The following is a 21802-nucleotide window of genomic DNA, read 5'->3' as shown; positions in this document are numbered from 1 at the left end:
AGTAGTTATATTCCTGTACATAGGAGCAGTATTATAGTAGTTATATTCTTGTACACAGGGAGCAGTATTATAGTAGTTATATTCTTGTACATAGGAGCAGTATTATAGTAGTTATATTCTTGTATATAGGGGCAGTATTATAGTAGCTATATTCTTGTACATAGGAGCAGTATTATAGTAGTTATATTCTTGAACATAGGGGCAGTATTATAGTAGTTATATTCTTGTACACAGGGAGCAGTATTATAGTAGTTATATTCTTGTACATAGGAGCAGTATTATAGTAGTTATATTCTTGTATATAGGGGCAGTATTATAGTAGTTATATTCTTGTACACAGGGAGCAGTATTATAGTAGTTATATTCTTGTATATAGGGGCAGTATTATAGTAGTTATATTCTTGAACATAGGGGCAGTATTATATTAGTTATATTCTTGTACACAGGGAGCAGTATTATAGTAGTTATATTCTTGTACGTAGGAGCAGTATTATAGTAGTTATATTCTTGTACATAGGAGCAGTATTATAGTAGTTATATTCTTGTACATAGGAGCAGTATTATAGTAGTTATATTATTGTACATAGGGGCAGTATTATAGTAGTTATATTCTTGTACATAGGAGCAGTATTATAGTAGTTATATTATTGTACATAGGGGCAGTATTATAGTAGTTATATTCTTGTACATAGGGGCAGTATTTTAGTAGTTATATTCTTGTACACAGGGAGCAGTATTATAGTAGTTATATTCTTGTACATAGGAGCAGTATTATAGTAGTTATATTCTTGTATATAGGGGCAGTATTATAGTAGCTATATTCTTGTACATAGGAGCAGTATTATAGTAGTTATATTCTTGTACACAGGGAGCAGTATTATAGTAGTTATATTCTTGTATATAGGGGCAGTATTATAGTAGCTATATTCTTGTACATAGGAGCAGTATTATAGTAGTTATATTCTTGAACATAGGGGCAGTATTATAGTAGTTATATTCTTGTACACAGGGAGCAGTATTATAGTAGTTATATTCTTGTACATAGGAGCAGTATTATAGTAGTTATATTCTTGTATATAGGGGCAGTATTATAGTAGCTATATTCTTGTACATAGGAGCAGTATTATAGTAGTTATATTCTTGAACATAGGGGCAGTATTATAGTAGTTATATTCTTGTACATAGGAGCAGTATTATAGTAGTTATATTATTGTACTTAGGGGCAGTATTATAGTAGTTATATTCTTGTACATAGGGGCAGTATTATAGTAGTTATATTCCTGTACATAGGAGCAGTATTATAGTAGTTATATTCTTGTACACAGGGAGCAGTATTATAGTAGTTATATTCTTGTACATAGGAGCAGTATTATAGTAGTTATATTCTTGTATATAGGGGCAGTATTATAGTAGCTATATTCTTGTACATAGGAGCAGTATTATAGTAGTTATATTCTTGAACATAGGGGCAGTATTATAGTAGTTATATTCTTGTACACAGGGAGCAGTATTATAGTAGTTATATTCTTGTACATAGGAGCAGTATTATAGTAGTTATATTCTTGTATATAGGGGCAGTATTATAGTAGTTATATTCTTGTACACAGGGAGCAGTATTATAGTAGTTATATTCTTGTATATAGGGGCAGTATTATAGTAGTTATATTCTTGAACATAGGGGCAGTATTATATTAGTTATATTCTTGTACACAGGGAGCAGTATTATAGTAGTTATATTCTTGTACATAGGAGCAGTATTATAGTAGTTATATTCTTGTATATAGGGGCAGTATTATAGTAGCTATATTCTTGTACATAGGGGCAGTATTATAGTAGTTATATTCTTGAACATAGGGGCAGTATTATATTAGTTATATTCTTGTACATAGGGGCAGTATTATAGTAGTTATATTCTTGTACATGGGGTTCTGTATTTTTATTAATTTTGCTGCTGTTTTGCTTTATTTTCCCTTTTTTCATAATTTTTGGCAATTGCAGAACACTTATGGATAATGTATATAGAGATAATATTATTGTATATCAGGGATTTGATACACACATTACATGGATTAGTAATATACAGTTTGCAGCATTTGTCATCTGTCTGTCATTTTGTTAGTCGTGGATTAAGATGTTTTCATATTTATTTATACTCGTGATTTATCTATTAATGACTCCCTTAGTGACACATCTATTCAACTAATGTCTCTGTGTGCACAACAGAGAGAAAAGACCGTGTTTTACGGTGCGGACACATGTGACATCGGGTTCGCTGACAGCAGGGCCGGACTGGCCATTGGGCACTTCCGGCAAATGCCAGTAGTGGGCTGCTGCACGTCGACTCACCCCCCCCCCCACCAGCGCCGCCGCATTCAACTATACTATGGCGCCAGTACAGTTGAATGCAATGAAGGAGGAGATCGTCTGCACGCGCACTCATTGTGTAGCAGGCAGTGCAGCGGCAGCCGCCGAGACAGAAGCAGGGAGCAACGCGGGCACGAGGAGGGGTGAGGAGTGTGTTTTTTTTTTCTACTGGACTGTGGGGCCATTCTCTGGGGGGAGGAGAGATGCGGGCCGTGCTGTATACTACTATGTGGGCTGTGCTGTATACTATTGTGTGGGCTGTGCTGTATACTACTGTGTGGGCTGTGCTGTATACTACTTTGCGGGCTGTGCTGTATACTTCTATGTGGGCTGTGCTGTATACTACTATGTGGGCTGTGCTGTATATTGCTAAGTGGGCTGTGCTGTATACTACTACATGGGCTGTGCTCTATACTACTATGTGGGCTGTGCTATACACTACTATGTGGGCTGTGCTATATACTACTTTGTGGGCTGTGCTGTATACTGCTACGTGGGCTGTGCTGTAAACTGCTACGTGGGCTGTGCTGTATACTGCTGCGTGGGCTGTGCTGTATACTGCTATGTGGGCTGTGCTGTATACTACTACATGGGCTGTGCTGTATACTACTGTGTGGGCTGTGCTGTATACTATTGTGTGGGCTGTGCTGTATACTGCTACGTGGGCTGTGCTGTATACTACTGTGTGGGCTGTGCTGTATACTATTGTGTGGGCTGTGCTGTAGTGCTGTATACTACTGTGTGGGCTGTGCTGTATACTACTACATGGGCTGTGTTGTATACTACTACGTGGGCCGTGTTATCTGCTATGAGGGTTGTGCTATATACTATGTGGGTTGTGCTATATACTATGCGGGCTTTGCTACATACTATGGGGGGTATATTATATTCTATGGGGGAGGCTGTGTTATATACTATTGTGGGGGTATATTATATTGTATGGGGGAGGCTGTGTTATATACTATGGGGGGTATATTATTTTCTATGGGGCAGGCTGTGTTATATACTATGGAGGGCTGCCTTATATTCTATGGGGGTACATTATATATTATATATATTATGGGGAGGTGGGTTGTATTATATTCTATGGGGGCTGTGTTAGGTTTTATGAGGGATGATTGCATCATACTCTTTGATGGGGCTGCATTATATTCTGTGGGGAGGCGGGCTGTATTATATTCTATTCGGGGCTACATTATATACTATGGGGTGCTGTATTATATTTATATTCTTTGTGGGGTGATTGCATCATACTCTATGAGGGGGCTGCATTATACTCTGCGGTGGCTGCATTATATTCTGTAGGGTGGTGGCTGCATTATACTATATGTGGGCTGCATTATACTGTATCAAGGACTATGGGGAATACGATATACTATATGAAGAAGTATGGGGTGCATTATACTATGGGAAGTGAATTGTACTTCATGGATGACTATGGCGGTGCATTATACTATATGAAGCACTATGAGGAGTGTATTATGCTCTATGGAGGACTGAGCAGTGTATTTTAATATATGGAGGACTATGAGGAGTGTATTATACTATATGGAGCACTGAGGAGTGCATTATACTATATGGAGCACTATGAGGAGTGTATTATGCTATATGGAGGACTATGAGGAGTCTATTATACTATGTGGAGGACTGAGCAGTGTATTTTAATATATGGAGGACTATAGGGAGTGTATTATACTATGGGAAGTGAATTGTACTACATGGATGACTATGGCGGTGCATTATACTTTATGGAGCACTATGTGGAGTGTATTATGCTATATGGAGCACTATGAGGAGTGTATTATACTATGTGGAGGACTGAGCAGTGTATTTCAATATATGGAGGACTGTAGGGAGTGTATTATACTATATGGAGGACTGTGGTGCACATTATAATATATGGAGGACTATGGGGTGTATTTTACTAAGCAAGTAAAATGCTGCATATTCAGATTGTTTTTGCTGGAACAAAAATCCTTGTTCTCAGCAGCACATTGCCGGTGTAAACTGTAGATGTGCTGCTGATAACATGATCCTGTATGATATTCTGTTAGTGATCTATTAGTGATCGTTCTGTCCCATCATTATTCGTCAGCTGGTGGAAAGAGGCCGGAAAACAAGTGTTGAGGGGTTAACTAATATTACAGGCAGGAGCCCTGCTATAATGCAGCTGTGCTCCGTGCTTGTAATTCCCCTGCGAATGAAGGAAATGTAGGTCATTGACCTACATTTCATTCATTCGCGGTGAGGCGCCCTCTGGTGGATGTTCTCATGAACTGCAGCCTGGGAACTTTTTCCCACGCTCCAGGTCATATGAGGACATCCACCAGAGGGCGCCTCACCGCGAATGAATGAAATGTAGGTCAATGACCTACATTTCCTTCATTCGCAGGGGGATTACAAGCACGGAGCACAGCTGCATTATAGCAGGGCTCCTGCCTGTAATATTAGTTAACCCCTTCAGATGGATTACATCGTTGGACCTGACAGTACATCAGAAGGTATGTATCTTGTGCGTTTATTATGTTGCCAAGCGAGGGACTGCAAATGGATTTGAGAGAACAATAAATTATTACAACAACCGCTGTGTTTATTTCATTAAAATACTTTTCAATCATGTGTGTGTGTGTTTTTTAACCCTTTCCAACAATTGGATTAATAATGGATAGGTGACATAATTGACGCCTCTCCATTATTAATCTGGCTTAATGTCACCTTCCAATAGCAAGGTGGCATTAACCCTTCATTACCCCATAGCCCACCGCTACAGGGAGTGGGAAGAGAGTGGCCAAGTGCCAGAATAGGCGCATCTTCCAGATGTGCCTTTTCTGGGGTGGCTGGGGGCAGATGTTTTTAGCCACGGGGGGGCCAATAACCATGGACCCTCTCCTGGCTATTAATATCTGCCCTCAGTCACTGGCTTTACCGCTCTGGCGGAGAAAATTGCGCGGGAGCCCACGCCAATTTTTTCCGCCATTTAACCCTTTATTTTAGCAGCTACAGCGCTGAAATTTTGCACATACACACTACTAACATTAGTAGTGTGGAATATGCAAAAAAAAGGGGGATATGAGATGGTTTACTGTATGTAATCATGTCTCATATCATGTCGGGTTTGTGAAGGAGAAATGAAAAGCCGGCAATTGAATTACCGACTTTTCACTAACACCGCTGCATATTTCTCGCAAGTCACACTGCTGGTCCGTGTGGAATCCGTATTTTTCTCGCCCCCATAGACTTTCATTGGCGATTTTTTTGCGCAGTACGCTGACAAACGCAGCATGCTGCGATTTTGTACGGCCGTAGAAAGCCGTATAATACTGAACCGTAATATACGGCTGATAGGAGCAGCCCCATTGAGAATAATTGTGCCGTATGTTATGCGAGTTTTACGGACGTAGTTTCTGCGCTCTTACGTCCGTAAAACTCGCCAGTGTGACGCCGGCCAGACAGAGACAACAGTGCCTCCATAACAGAGACAGACACAAGAGTGCCTCCATAACAGAGACAGACACAACAGTGCCTCCATAACAGAGGCAGACACAACAGTGCCCCCATAACAGAGACAGAGACAACAGTGCCTCCATAACAGTAACAGACACAACAGTGCCTCCGTAACAGAGACAGAGACAACAGTGCCTCCATAACAAAGACAAAGACAACAGTGCCTCCATAACAGAGACAGAGACAACAGTGCCTCCATAACAGAGACAGAGACAACAGTACCTCCATAACAGAGACAGATACAACAGTGCCTCCATAACAGAGACAGAGACAACAGTGCCTCCATAACAGAGACAGACACAACAGTGCCTCCATAACAGAGACAGACATAACAGTGCCTCCATAACAGAGACAGAGACAACAGTGCCTCCATAACAGAGACAGACACAACAGTGCCTCCATAACAGAGACAGAGACAACAGTGCCTCCATAACAGAGACAGACACAACAGTGCCTCCATAACAGACACAACAGTGCCTCCATAACAGAGACAGAGACAACAGTGCCTCCATAACAGAGACAGACACAAGAGTACCTCCATAACAGAGACAGACACAACAGTGCCTCCATAACAGAGACAGAGACAACAGTGCCTCCATAACAGAGACAACAGTGCCTCCATAACAGAGACAGAGACAACAGTACCTCCATAACAGAGACAGATACAACAGTGCCTCCATAATAGAGACAGACACAACAGTGCCTCCATAACAGAGACAGACACAACAGTGCCTCCATAACAAAGACAGAGACAACAGTGCCTCCATAACAGAGAGAGGCAAGAGTGCCTCCATAACAGACACAACAGTGCCTCCATAACAGAGACAGAGACAACAGTGCTTCCATAACAGAGACAGACACAACAGTGCCTCCATAACAGAGACAACAGTGCCTCCATAACAGAGACAGAGACAACAGTACCTCCATAACAGAGACAGATACAACAGTGCCTCCATAATAGAGACAGACACAACAGTGCCTCCATAACAGAGACAGACACAACAGTGCCTCCATAACAAAGACAGAGACAACAGTGCCTCCATAACAGAGAGAGGCAAGAGTGCCTCCATAACAGACACAACAGTGCCTCCATAACAGAGACAGAGACAACAGTGCTTCCATAACAGAGACAGACACAACAGTGCCTCCATAACAGAGACAGAGACAACAGTGCCTCCATAACAGAGACAGACACAACAGTGCCTCCATAACAGAGACAGAGACAACAGTGCCTCCATAACAGAGACAGACACAAGAGTGCCTCCATAACAGAGACAGACACAACAGTGCCTCCATAACAGAGGCAGACACAACAGTGCCCCCATAACAGAGACAGAGACAACAGTGCCTCCACAACAGTAACAGACACAACAGTGCCTCCGTAACAGAGACAGAGACAACAGTGCCTCCATAACAAAGACAAAGACAACAGTGCCTCCATAACAGAGACAGAGACAACAGTGCCTCCATAACAGAGACAACAGTGCCTCCATAACAGAGACAGAGACAACAGTGCCTCCATAACAGAGACAGAGACAACAGTACCTCCATAACAGAGACAGATACAACAGTGCCTCCATAACAGAGACAGACACAACAGTGCCTCCATAACAGAGACAGATACAACAGTGCCTCCATAACAGAGACAGACATAACAGTGCCTCCATAACAGAGACAGAGACAACAGTGCCTCCATAACAGAGACAGATACAACAGTGCCTCCATAACAGAGACAGACATAACAGTGCCTCCATAACAGAGACAGACACAACAGTGCCTCCATAACAAAGACAGAGACAACAGTGCCTCCATAACAGAGAGAGGCAAGAGTGCCTCCATAACAGAGACAGACAACAGTGCCTCCATAACAGAGAGAGACAAGAGTGCCTCCATAACAGAGACAGACAACAGTGCCTCCATAACAGAGAGAGACAAGAGTGCCTCCATAACAGAGACAGACACAACAGTGCCTCCATAACAGAGACAGCCACAACAGTGCCCCCATAACAGAGACAGACACAACAGTGCCTCCATAACAGAGACAGAGACAACAGTGCCTCCATAACAGAGACAGACATAACAGTGCCTCCATAACAGAGACAGACACAACAGTGCCTCCATAACAGAGAGAGGCAAGAGTGCCTCCATAACAGAGACAGACAACAGTGCCTCCATAACAGAGACAGACACAGCCATGCCGCCATCATACAGTAATGAGTTATTATCAGAAAGGTCATCAATCAGAAATCCCAGCAGTTCCCTTTAAAGAATTATATGAAGCATTTGTAGTGAAACACTACTGTAGTATTCCCATTGTTACAGGAACTCTAGACCTCCATATCCTCAGGTTATAGCGAGTCCTCAGTAATGAGCTGGGGAAGACAATGTATACCCACCGGTGCCACCTGTCACTGTCACACAGTAGCAGAATGACAGCTCAGATCAGGCGAAAGCCGAGGCAATTACACTGCAGATTGACGAGTATCCGACATAACAAATCGATGTGCCATATTGAAAAGGTCACAAGTGACTCGTTAGAGGGTTGACTGTGACTCGTAGGATCGCTACTTCCAACAGGTGGCGCTATAGAGTTAAGTCCTCTTTTTCTCAGAAGAGGCAATTTGCATACAGAACAAATATAAGGAGGTAAAGACTGAGGAATCTCAGAGAAGAGGAACACTTTACTCTCCAAAATCATAGCTGTTATAACCTGGGTATATCCTGTATATAATTATATATGTACAGCCGGTATAACCTGGGTATATCCTGTATATAATTATATATGTACAGCTGGTATAACCTGGGCATCTCCTGTATATAATTATATATGCACAGCCGGTATAACCTGGGCATCTCCTGTATATAATTATATATGCACAGCTGGTATAACCTGGGCATCTCCTGTATATAATTATATATGCACAGCCGGTATAACCTGGGCATCTCCTGTATATAATTATATATGCACAGCTGGTATAACCTGGGTATATCCTGTATATAATTATATATGTACAGCTGGTATAACCTGGGCATCTCCTGTATATAATTATATATACACAGCCGGTATAACCTGGGCATCTCCTGTATATAATTATATATGTACAGCTGGAATAACCTGGGCATCTCCTGTATATAATTATATATGTACAGCTGGTATAACCTGGGCATCTCCTGTATATAATTATATATGTACAGCTGGAATAACCTGGGTATATCATGTATATAATTATATATGTACAGCTGGTATAACCTGGGCATCTCCTGTATATAATTATATATGTACAGCCGGTATAACCTGGGTATCTCCTATATATAATTATATATGTACAGCTGGTATAACCTGGGTATATCATGTATATAATTATATATGTACAGCTGGAATAACCTGGGCATCTCCTGTATATAATTATATATGTACAGCTGGCATAACCTGGGTATCTCCTGTATATAATTATATATGTACAGCAGCTGGCATAACCTGGGTATCTCCTGTATATAATTATATATGTACAGCTGGTATAACCTGGGTATATCCTGTATATAATTATATATGTACAGCTGGTATAACCTGGGCATCTCCTGTATATAATTATATATGTACAGCCGGTATAACCTGGGTATCTCCTGTATATAATTATATATGTACAGCTGGTATAACCTGGGCATCTCCTGCACATAATTATATATGTACAGCTGGTATAACCTGGGCATCTCCTGTATATAATTATATATGTACAGCTGGTATAACCTGGGCATCTCCTGTATATAATTATATATGTACAGCTGGTATAAGGCTGGTTTCACACTTGCGTTTTGATCTGCAGCGTTTTTTTAAAAAACGCATGTGGTGAAAAAACGCATGTAAACGCGGCAAAACGCCACGTTTTTTAGACGCATGCGTTTTTGCATGCAGAAAAAAAAACGCGGCGTTTTGCGGCGTTTACATGCGTTTTTTCCTGCGTTTGCGTTTTTTAAACGCATGCTGAGAAGTGTGTGACAGCTGCCAATCATCAAAATCAACTAGAAAACCCACTAAAAACAGAAATAGCTAGGGTTAGGGTTAGGGTTAGGATCCCTAGTAACCCTAGGGATCCTAACCCTACCCCTAACCCTAACCCTACCCCTAACCCTAGGGATCCTAACCCTAACCCTAGGGATCCTAACCCTAACCCTAAGGGTACCGTCACACAGTGCCATTTTCATCGCTACGACGGCACGATTCGTGACGTTGCAGCGTCGTATGATTATCGCTCCAGCGTCGTAGACTGCGGTCACACGTTGCAATACACGGCGCTGGAGCGATAATTTCATGACGTATTTGCGATGTAGAAGCCGTTGGTTACTGTGCGCACATCGTATACAACCTGTGTCACACGATGCAATCATGCCGCCACAGCGGGACACTAGACGACGAAAGAAAGTTTCAAACGATCTGCTATGACGTACGATTCTCAGCGGGGTTCCGGATCGCAGTAGCGTGTCATACACAGCGATATCGTAACTATATCGCTAGAACGTCACGAATCGTGCCGTCGTAGCGATGAAAATGGCACGGTGTGACGGTACCCTTAGGGTTAGGATCGTAACCCTATCCCTAAGGGTTAGGGTTATGATCCCTAGTAACCCTAGGGTTAGGGTTAGGGTTTTCTTGTTTTTTCTTGTGTTTAGGGTTAGTTTTTTTTTGTTTTTTCTTGTTTTTTCTTGTGTTTTTCTAAAAAAACGCATGCGTTTACATAGACAGCAATGCATTTTTTTGCCGGGAATAAACGCATGCGTTTTTTTTGCGGCAAAAAAACGCCGCTAGAAATTACTACATGTTGCATTTCTGCAAATGAACGCACGCGTCAAAAAAGGCATGCGTTGCCGAAAACGAGTCAAAACTCACACTAAAAAACGCATGCGTTTTTTAATGTTTAGTATAGAAAAAAAACGGTTTTTTAACGCTAAAACGCTGCAGAACAAAACGCAAGTGTGAAACCAGCCTAACCTGGGTATCTCCTGTATATAATTATATATGTACAGCCGGTATAACCTGGGTATCTCCTGTATATAATTATATATGTACAGCTGGTATAACCTGGGCATCTCCTGCACATAATTATATATGTACAGCTGGTATAACCTGGGTATCTCCTCTATATGATTATATATGTACAGCTGGTATAATTTGGATAAACTGCATATAATTATATATGTACAGCTGGTATAACCTGGGTATGTTATGTATATAATTATATATCTACAGCTGGTATAACCTGGGCATCTCCTGTATATAATTATATATGTACAGCCTGTATAACCTGGGTAACTCCTGTATATAAATATGTATATATAGCTGGTATAACCTGAGCATCTCCTGTATATAATTATATATGTACAGCCGGTATAACCTGGGTATATCCTGTATATGCTTATATATGTACAGCTGGTATAACCTGGGTATAGCCTGTATATAATTATATATGTACAGCTGGTATAACCTGGGTATCTCCTGTATCTAATTATATATGTACAGCTGGTGTAACCTGGGTATATCCTGTATACACTTATATATTTATAGCTGGTATAACCTGGGTATATCCTGTATATAATTATATATGTACAGCTGGTATAACCTGGGTATATCCTGTATATAATTATGTATGTACAGCTGGTATAACCTGGGAATCTCCTGTATATAATTATATATGTACAGCTGGTATAACCTGGACACCTCCTGTATATAATTATATATGTACAGCTGGTATAACCTGGGCACCTCCTGTACATAATTATATGTGTACAGCTGGTATAACCTGGGCATCTCCCGAATATAATTATATATGTATAGCCGGTATAACCTGGGTATCTCCTGTATATAAATATGCATAAACTAGATGGTGGCCCGATTCTAATGCATCGGGTATTCTAGAATATACATGTCCACGTAGTATATTGCCCAGCCACGTAGTATATTGCCCAGTTACGTTGTATATTGCCCAGTGACGTAGTATATTGCCCAGCCACGTAGTTTATTGCCCAGTGACGTAGTATATTGCCCAGTTACGTAGTATATTGCCCAGTGACGTAGTATATTGCCCAGCCACGTAGTATATTGCCCAGTGACGTAGTATATTGGCCAGTCACGTAGTATATTGCCCAGTGACGTAGTTTATTGCCCAGTGACGTAGTATATTGCCCAGCAACGTAGTATATTGGCCAGTCACGTAGTATATTGCCCAGTGACGTAGTTTATTGCCCAGTGACGTAGTATATTGCCCAGCCACGTAGTATATTGCCCAGTTACGTAGTATACAGCACAGAGCCACGTAGTATATTGCACAGCGACATAGTATATTGCCCAGCTACGTAGTATATTGCCCAGCGACATAGTATATTGGCCAGTCACGTAGTATATTGCCCAGCCACATAGTATACAGAACAGCCATGTAGTATATTGCCCGGCCACGTAGTATACAGCACAGAGCCACGTAGTATATTGCCCAGTGACGTAGTTTATTGCCCAGTGACGTAGTATACAGCACAGAGCCACGTAGTATATTGCACAGCGACATAGTATATTGGCCAGTCACGTAGTATATTGCCCAGCCACGTATGTCACAGGTTAAAAAATAAAAAATAAACATATACTCACCTTCCGAGGGCCCCTTGTAGTTCTGTCGCCTGTGTGTGGTGCAGGCGGCAGCTTCCGGTCCGAGGGTGTGATGACGTCGCGGTCACATGACCGTGACGTCATGGCAGGTCCTTGTCGCACACCATCCGTAGCACCGGAACCTGCCGCTTGCATGGAGCGGTCACCGGAGCGTCACGAGGAGCTGGAAAGGCGGCGGAAGGTGAGTATATAATGATTTTTATTTTTTTTTTAAATTATTTTTAACATTAGATGTTTTTACTATTGAGGCTGCATAGGCTGCATCAATAGCAAAAACTTGGTCACACAGGGTTAATAGCGGCGGTAACGGAGTGAGTTACCCGCGGCATAACGCGGTCTGTTACCGCTGGCATTAACCCTGTGTGAGCGGTGACTGCGGAGATTATGGAGCGGGCACCGGGCAGTGAGTGCAGGGGAGTAGGGAGGGACTAATCGGACTGTGCCCGTCGCTGATTGGTCACGGCAGCCATGACAGGCAGCTGGCGAGACCAATCAGCGACTTGGATTCCATGACAGACAGAGGCCACGACCAATGAATATCAGACAGGAAGACAGAAGGACAGAAAGACGGAAGTGACCCTTAGACAATTATATAGTAGACAGCTGGTATAACCTGGGCATCTCCTGTATATAATTATATATGTACAGCTGGTATAACCTAGGCATCTCCTGTATATAATTATTTATGAACAGCTGGTATAACCTGGGTATCTCCTGTCTATAATTATATATGTACAGCTGGTATAACCTGGGTATCTCCTGTATATAATTATATATGTACAGCTGGTATAACCTGGGTATGTCCTGTATATAATTATATATGTACAGCTGGTATAACCTAGGCATCTCCTGTATATAATTATATATGTACAGCTGGTATAACCTGGGCATCTCCTGTATATAATTATATATGCACAGCTGGTATAACCTGGGTATCTCCTGTATATAATTATATGTGTACAGCTGGTATAACCTGGGCATCTCCTGTATATAATTATATATGTACAGCCGGTATAACCTGGGTATCTCCTGTATATAATTATATATGTACAGCTGGTATAACCTGGGTATCTCCTGTATATAATTATATGTGTACAGCTGGTATAACCTGGACATCTCCTGTATATAATTATATATGTACAGCTGGTATAACCTGGGCATCTCCTGTATATAAATATGTATATATAGCTGGTATAACCTGGGCATCTCCTGTATATAAATATGTATATATAGCTGGTGTAACCTGGGTAACTCCTGTATATAAATATGTATATACAGCTGGTATAACCTGGGCATCTCCTGTATATACTTATATATGTACAGCTGGTATAACCTGGGTATCTCCTGTATATAATTATATATGTACAGCCAATATAACCTGGGTATCTCCTGTATATAATTATATATGTACAGCTGGTATAACCTGGGTATCTCCTGTATATAATTATATATGTACAGCCGGTATAACCTGGGCATCTCCTGTATATAATTATGTATGTACAGCTGGTATAACCTGGACATCTCCTGTATATAAATATGTATATATAGCTGGTATAACCTGGGCATCTCCTGTATATAAATATGTATATATAGCTTGTGTAACCTGGGTATCTTCTTATTATGATAGATCTGGTATAACCTGGGCATTTTCTGGGATATGTATACACTATAACCAGGGTGGTCATTATTGCGGTTTTCTGTAGACCCCCCAGTTTCGGGGCAGGAGACCTCGTTTGCGCACTCACAGGTATATGCTGGACTCGTTGCCGCCGATGTCGGGGGACTGAAGCTTCTGCACCAAAATGATGATTATTCCCACGAACAGCACAAAGTTGATCTGTTGGGAGAAGCGAGAAGTGAAATCTGGAAACAATGTTGCATTTTGTACATTTGTCGGAATCCTATTATCACATTCTTATGAGAAAAGGAGATGGAGGTCAGTGGAGCCCCCGACTGTCAGAGGTGTGACGGGGTCACGTGGTGACGGTGTGGACACAGCTGTGAACTGCAGAGCTGCGATCGTTAATTCTTCCTTTACTTGTCTTCCAATATACACTGTGGGGTCAGAGGCGCCTGACTTATTAACCCCTCTGCTGCCATAGAGACTGGTTGCAGAATCTAATGCAGCAACGATCAGATCCAGCTCCGGTCGCTTGTGTTCGAGGCGGGTGCCGGCCGTAAAACACAGCCAGCATCCACCGTGTATGCAGCGAGCGCAGCTCCTGAGCACTTGATGTGCGGCTTTAACAAGCTACAATACATTGATGCATCTCTGGCCATGTATGTGGCAGATAATCACATTTCAGGAGAATTTTTCTTATTGCGGGAATTTTTAGCAAGAGTCATAGCATTATAGAAAATGTTAAAAAATTCAAAAATAAATTATTTGTGCAAATACGCATGCATCAAAACTCGTGAAATTATTTTACCACCTCACAACCCTTAAAAAAATAATAAAAAAAAAAAAATTAAGCCACAATTATAGGAGCAGAAAAAATAACCGTCGTGATATTTCAGCTACATTTACACATTTGTTGGCAACATTTATACTTGGGAATTCGTCACTCGCTATCCATTGTTTTCAGTGGGCAGTTCCTCCTTATTAGCATTCTGCCAGCACTAGAGGTTCCGTATCGCCCATCTAATGGCTATTTTATGGTTGGCTGTGTATGTCACCTCCAGTTGTACTTTTTGACTTTTTTGAAACATTTTTTAATGACGGTGGAACAAGATTTACCCAGGTGACAGCAATATAATGACGGTAATATCCACCGCTCCTGTTCAGTGACACGTACTAAAAATGATAATACAAAACAATCCAACAACGCGGAGGTAAGATATTACCGTCCACCATTTACATATTTTATCATTTATTTAAGTGTCACTTACCATAATGGAGCCGATGACGGGACCCTTAATCACCCACCAGAGAGCCACATTAGTATTCATCTCCCAGCACCTAAAAAAAAATAATAATAATAACAACAATACCATCAAACATTTGTTCTTCAATCATTTTCCAAGTAATCAACGATGTAAAGACAGCACAATGCCAATCAGCTGCTGCTAAAGCCAGATGTATAATATAGTGCGCTATGTGGCCTCAGCGGGTGCTGGCTGTGTTATACAGGTGACACCTGCGTCCAACAGCAGCAATCGGAGCTAACTCTGATCGCTTCTGCTTAATGACTTCAGGCCTTGACAGTGACATTTAAATGGCACAATCTGGTTGGGCTTCTGTTTAAGCGCCCATCACCCACATAATGGGTTGTCCTGGCTGATGGGTTCTTGGTCCTTGCCAACTTTGTACTGAAGCCTCGCCTAGTGCCTTACTAATATAAAATCAAAGAAATTATAAAAAATCAAATAACAAAAAAATGCAATAAAAAGCATTTACAACAATTTTTGCATGTAAAAATGAAATCAGTAAAAATTGAAAGAGAAAAAAGCCCCCCATGGAGCGGTCTACAGAAAAATAAGAAAAGCTCTGGCTGTGAATAAAAGGGGAGACAAAAATAAAAGTGAAAATAATGAAAACTGGCACAGTCACGAAAGGGTGGAGGTGAGCCCTGTGCTTTTCTATTGATGGACAGACCCTTTAAATGATTACACTTTTTTTTTACCCAACCTCCATCATGGCTCCAAACCTCCATCACGTCCCCCAACCTGCATCATATCCCCTAACCTCCACCATGCCTCCCAACATCCACCACAGCCCCCAACCTCCACCACGTCCCTCAACCTCCACCAAGTCCACCAACCTCCACCATGGCACCCAACCACGGCACCCAACCTCCACCATGGCCTTCAACCTCCACCACGGCCCTCAATCTCCATCACGTCCCCCAACCTCCACCATGTCCCTCAACCTTCCCCACAGCCCCCAACCTCCACCACGTCCCCCAACCTCCTCCATGCCTCCCAACTTCCACCACAGCCCCCAACCTTCACCACGTCCCCCAACCTGCATCATGTCCCCAACCTCCAACATGCCTCCCAACGTCCACCACATCCCTCAACCTCCACCACCACCCGCAACCTCCACATCCCTCAAACTCAACCAAGTCCCCCAACCTCCACCACGTCCAACAACCTCCACCATGACTTTCAGCCTCCACCAAGTCCCCCAACCTCCACCACGGCGCCCAAACTCCACAACGTCCGTCAACCACCACCATGGCCTTCAACCTCCACCAAGTCCCCCAACCTCCACCACGGCACACAACCTCCACCTCGTCCCTCATCCTCCGCCACGACCCTCAACCTCCACCAAGTCACCCAACCTCCACCATGTTGCCCAACTTCCACCATGGCCCCCAACCTCCACCACGTCCCCCAACCTCCACGACCTTCAACCTCCACCAAGTCCCCCAACCTCCACCACGGCGACCAACCTCCACCACATCCCTCAACCTCCACCAAGTCTACCAACCTCCACCACATCCCACAACCTCCACCATGACCTTCAACCTCCACCAAGTCCCCCAGCCTCCACCATGGTGCCCAAACTCCACCTTGGCGCCAAACCTCCACAACGTCCGTCAACCACCACAACGACCTTCAACCTCCACCAAGTCCCCCAACCTCCACCACGGCGCACAACCTACACCTCGTCCCTCATCCTCCGCCATGACCTTCAACCTCTACCAAGTCACTCAACCTTCATCACGTCCCTCAACCTCCACCACGACCTTCAACCTCAACCAAGTCCCCCAACCTCCACCATGTTGCCCAACCTCCACCATGGCCTTCAACCTCCACCACGGCCCCCAACCTCCACCACGTCCCCCAACCTCCACCATAACCTTCAACCTCCACCATGACCTTCAACCTCCACCATGACCTTCAACCTCCACCACGGCCCCCAACCTCCACCAGGACCTTCAACCTTCACCAAGTCCCCCAACCTCCACCATGGCGCAGAACCTCCACCATGTACTACAACCTCCACCATGACATTCAACTTCACCAAGTCCCCCAACCTCCACCACGGTGCCCAACCTCCACAACGTACCTCAGCCTCCACCATGACCTTCAACCTCCACCACGTACCTCAGCCTCCACCATAACCTTCAACCTCCACCACGGCTCCCAACCTCCACCACGTTCCCCAACCTCCACCACGGTCTCCAATCCCCAATTCTCCCCCCTAATATTCCGCATTATACCACATGTAAGGCTGCACATGTCTCATACTTACCCCTGGTCATCAAAATGAAGCCTTAATACGGCCCATATGGTCACACAGATCAGCGGAGTGCCTGAAGGAGAGGAAAGCGGTCAGTCACTTTTGCATATGGAAGCAGCGGGGCGGCTGTGTAGGTGCTCGTCCACCAAGAAAAATGACACTATTTTTGTAGGGATCTGGTGTGCCAGTCATGAGAAATTTAGTCCAGAAGATATATGCAAATCAGTCTGGAAGTGCATTGGGGGGTGTCACTGTACCTGGACTGCTTCATTGTGCAGTGACACGCCCCCAGTGCACTTCCAGACTGATTTGCATATATCTTCTGGACTAAATTTCTCATGACTGGCATATCAGATCCCTACAAATATGGTGTCATTTTTCTTGGTGGACAAACACCTACATCTGGTGTTATAGAAGTTACTGACAGCTCACAGACAGTATCACACAGGATAGGATTAGATACACGGCTCAGCAGTCAGTATCACACAGGATAGGATTAGATACACAGCTCAGCAGACAGTATCACACAGGAGAGGATTAGATACACAGCTCAGCAGACAGTATCACACAGGAGAGGATTAGATACACGGCTTAGCAGACAGTATCACACAGGAGAGGATTAGATACACGGCTCAGCAGACAGTATCACACAGGAGAGGATTAGATACACACAGCTCAGCAGACAGTATCACACGATAGGATTAGATACACAGCTCAGCAGACAGTATCACACAGGATAGGATTAGATACACAGCTCAGCAGTCAGTATCACACAGGATAGGATTAGATACACAGCTCAGCAGACAGTATCACACAGGAGAGGATTAGATACACAGCTCAGCAGACAGTACCACACAGGATAGGATTACATACACACTTCAGCAGACAGTATCACACAGGATAGGATTAGATACACAGCTCAGCAGACAGTATCACACAGGAGAGGATTAGATACACACTTCAGCAGTCAGTATCACACAGGATAGGATTAGATACATGGCTCAGCAGACAGTATCACACAGGATAGGATTAGATACACGGCTCAGCAGACAGTATCACACAGGAGAGGATTAGATACATGGCTCAGCAGTCAGTATCACACAGGAGAGGATTAGATACACGGCTCAGCAGACAGTATCACACAGGAGAGGATTAGATACACGGCTCAGCAGTCAGTATCACACAGGATAGAATTAGATACACAGCTCAGCAGTCAGTATCACACAGGATAGGATTAGATACACGGCTCAGCAGACAGTATCACACAGGATAGGATTAGATACACGGCTCAGCAGACAGTATCACACAGGAGAGGATTAGATACACGGCTCAGCAGTCAGTATCACCCAGGATAGGATTAGATACATGGCTCAGCAGTCAGTATCACACAGGATAGGATTAGATACACGGCTCAGCAGTCAGTATCACACAGGATAGGATTAGATACACGGCTCAGCAGTCAGTATCACCCAGGATAGGATTAGATACATGGCTCAGCAGTCAGTATCACACAGTATAGGATTAGATACACGGCTCAGCAGTCAGTATCACACAGGAGAGGATTAGATACACGGCTCAGCAGACAGTATCACACAGGATAGGATTAGATACACGGCTCAGCAGACAGTATCACACAGGATAGGATTAGATACACGGCTCAGCAGACAGTATCACCCAGGATAGGATTAGATACAGGAGCTCGGCAGTAAAAGTAGCTCACATAACGCTTAGATACACTGGACACAATGACAGGTATCTGTATACATTATGTATCGCTCGCTCTCTGGCTCTCGGTGACTACAGAATATCTTGTGTTTGATATTTCGTATCGTTACACCTGAAACTCATGAATGGATAAAGAATAACCAGATAACAGTGTATCGCAGCCGATGATGAAAGCCGCCGCCATCAGTCAGAATGCCGAGAATCCGGAGCAAGCGCCACCGACGTTTCCTTTGAAATGCAAAGCTGACACCAAAGTGGATCTCCTGAATAAATCGCCCCGGACAGGATCCACTCTTTTCATATGAAGCTTGTAATAAAAATGCAAATAAGTGTGGTACAGCGGCGCCTCGACCGGACGCGCTCCGCACGCTGAATTATTAATCGCTGCGCAGAAACTTTGAAATATCTGAACATGTGCAGAAGCGCAAAATAAATATTTCATCTCTGAGCTTCAACCCTGTTCCAACTTGTTCTTTGGATGAATGTACATATTAAAAGAAGTCCCGCCATCAAAGAATCCAGCACATTGCTGGTGGCAAGTATGGGGTTAATTTTATATCTATGAAGAGAATATCGGACCGACAGTAAGGACTGACACGGGCAGATCATTAGAGGTCCAAATTATCTCTGTAGACCATTCTTGACTTATAAACTCTGTAGAATGAGGCGACAACCCCTTTAAGAGCCTGTACATACTGTATATACTAATCTTAACAAAAGGTCATTTAGACAGAACCTATCCCCCATCTTTATGGTCATTTTAGTGTTTAGTGCATAGTGGATTACATACCCCATCCAATTATCGTATACCAATAGAAATATCTTCGCTCTGGGAAAAAGGTTTCCACCAAAAGCGTAAAGAGGTAGAGTCCTTCTATGAAGAGCCAGAAGTAATTGGACATGACACAGTAGTGAAAAAACACCATCACAGCTTTACATTCCACCTGGATAAAAAAGAGAAATTGGAACAAATTTTGTACATGTCAATAGGAATATGCATGGACAATTAGGTCGATGCTCCTCAGGGGCGGAGCTAACAAACCGAAGAACTCACATTTTTAGGTAGTTACGAACCCTTAGGCTCTTCTGACTTTTTATTTGCAAGCGTACTAGCAGAGGGATTTTTTTTATATACGTACACAATATTGCTTTGATAACGAAAAGGAACATGGGTCACAACCGACCCCAAAACGTCTCCTACTCCTTGCACTGCTGAAATCATCTGTATGTAAATGGCGGTAACAGCAAAATGTAACGTTTTCTAAAGAAATGTATCTAAACGATGAAAACAAGTGATGCATGAAATCCATTAGGGAGAGGAGACTTCTCTGGTCGCACTTCTCTTACTTTACTTGTTTAACATTCACTTATTGTCTAGTATTCTGAGCAGATTTCTGTGGATAGCACCATCATCTCCATGTGCACAAACACATCCCTGTCCTCTTAGAAGAAATAGGAATACTGGTCACATTAACACTGACAAAAGAAAGTAAATGTGAAATCTTTTCTGGGGTTACGTAATTCATAGGAACTGTCCTCTGAGCCATACAGTTGAAAACATAAATTCATATTTAATATTTTCTGTCACAACCAGAGGGAGATCACAGTAAAAGTCTCTGAACTAGGCTCACTCTTGTGTTAGCTGAATGCTGAGAACATCCGCTAGTGGTGGCTGCATTCAGTGGGCTCCTCCTAGTGGTGGCTGCAATAAATGAGCTCCCCCTAGTGGTGGCTGTATAAATCTGTATGTAGTGAGCTCCCCCTAGTAGTGGCTGTATAAATCTGGATGTGGTGAACTCCCCCTAGTGGTGACTGCATGAATCTATAAGTAGTGAGCTCCCTCTAGTGGTGGCTGTATAAATCTGTATGTAGTGAGCTCCTCCTAGTGGTGGCTGTATAAATCTGTATGTAGTGAGCTCTCCCTAGTGGTGGCTGTATAAATCTGTATGTAGTGAGCTCCTCCTAGTGGTGACTCTATAAATCTATTAGTAGTGAGCTCCCCCTAGTGGTGACTGTATAAATCTGTATGCAGTGAGCTCCCTCTAGTGGTGACTGTATAAATCTGTATGTAGTGAGCTCCTCCTAGTGGTGACTGTATAAATCTGTATGTAGTGAGCTCCTCCTAGTGGTGACTGTATAAATTTATAAGTAGTGAGCTCCCCCTAGTGGTGACTGAATGCAGTGAGCTTCCCCTATAACTCCTCCTGTGTGAAAGAGGTTCAAGGTCTTCAAAATAAAACAAAGCTTTAAACACTTTAAGGATTTCTGAAAATATTAAATTAAATTATCCTACTAGCCCCAGATCACCCCCATTATCTAAAATAAATGATGTAGCCCACCCTGAAATATTTTAGTGTCACAGCTGAACA

The 21802-nt window shown here is 42.9% G+C and overlaps 1 protein-coding gene across 2 annotated transcripts in view; it reads right to left on the bottom strand.

The window, feature by feature from the left end:
• Positions 1-21802, bottom strand: part of ADCYAP1R1 (ADCYAP receptor type I) — a 218643-nt gene that overhangs the window by 18523 nt on the left and 178318 nt on the right. For both annotated transcript variants that reach the window (XM_077267987.1, XM_077267986.1), the window contains exons 10-13: positions 20224-20377; positions 17721-17781; positions 15410-15479; positions 14266-14357 (exon numbers count right to left, since the gene is read on the bottom strand). In XM_077267987.1, the coding sequence (XP_077124102.1) occupies positions 14266-14357; positions 15410-15479; positions 17721-17781; positions 20224-20377 (377 nt within the window). The remainder of the gene's footprint in view (positions 1-14265; positions 14358-15409; positions 15480-17720; positions 17782-20223; positions 20378-21802) is intronic.

This window comes from Ranitomeya variabilis, chromosome 6 (assembly GCF_051348905.1).
Source record: "Ranitomeya variabilis isolate aRanVar5 chromosome 6, aRanVar5.hap1, whole genome shotgun sequence".
NCBI lineage: Eukaryota > Metazoa > Chordata > Amphibia > Anura > Dendrobatidae > Ranitomeya > Ranitomeya variabilis.
The sequence above is the reverse complement of the archived record's forward strand: the minus strand, read 5'-3'. Positions and strand labels throughout refer to the sequence as shown.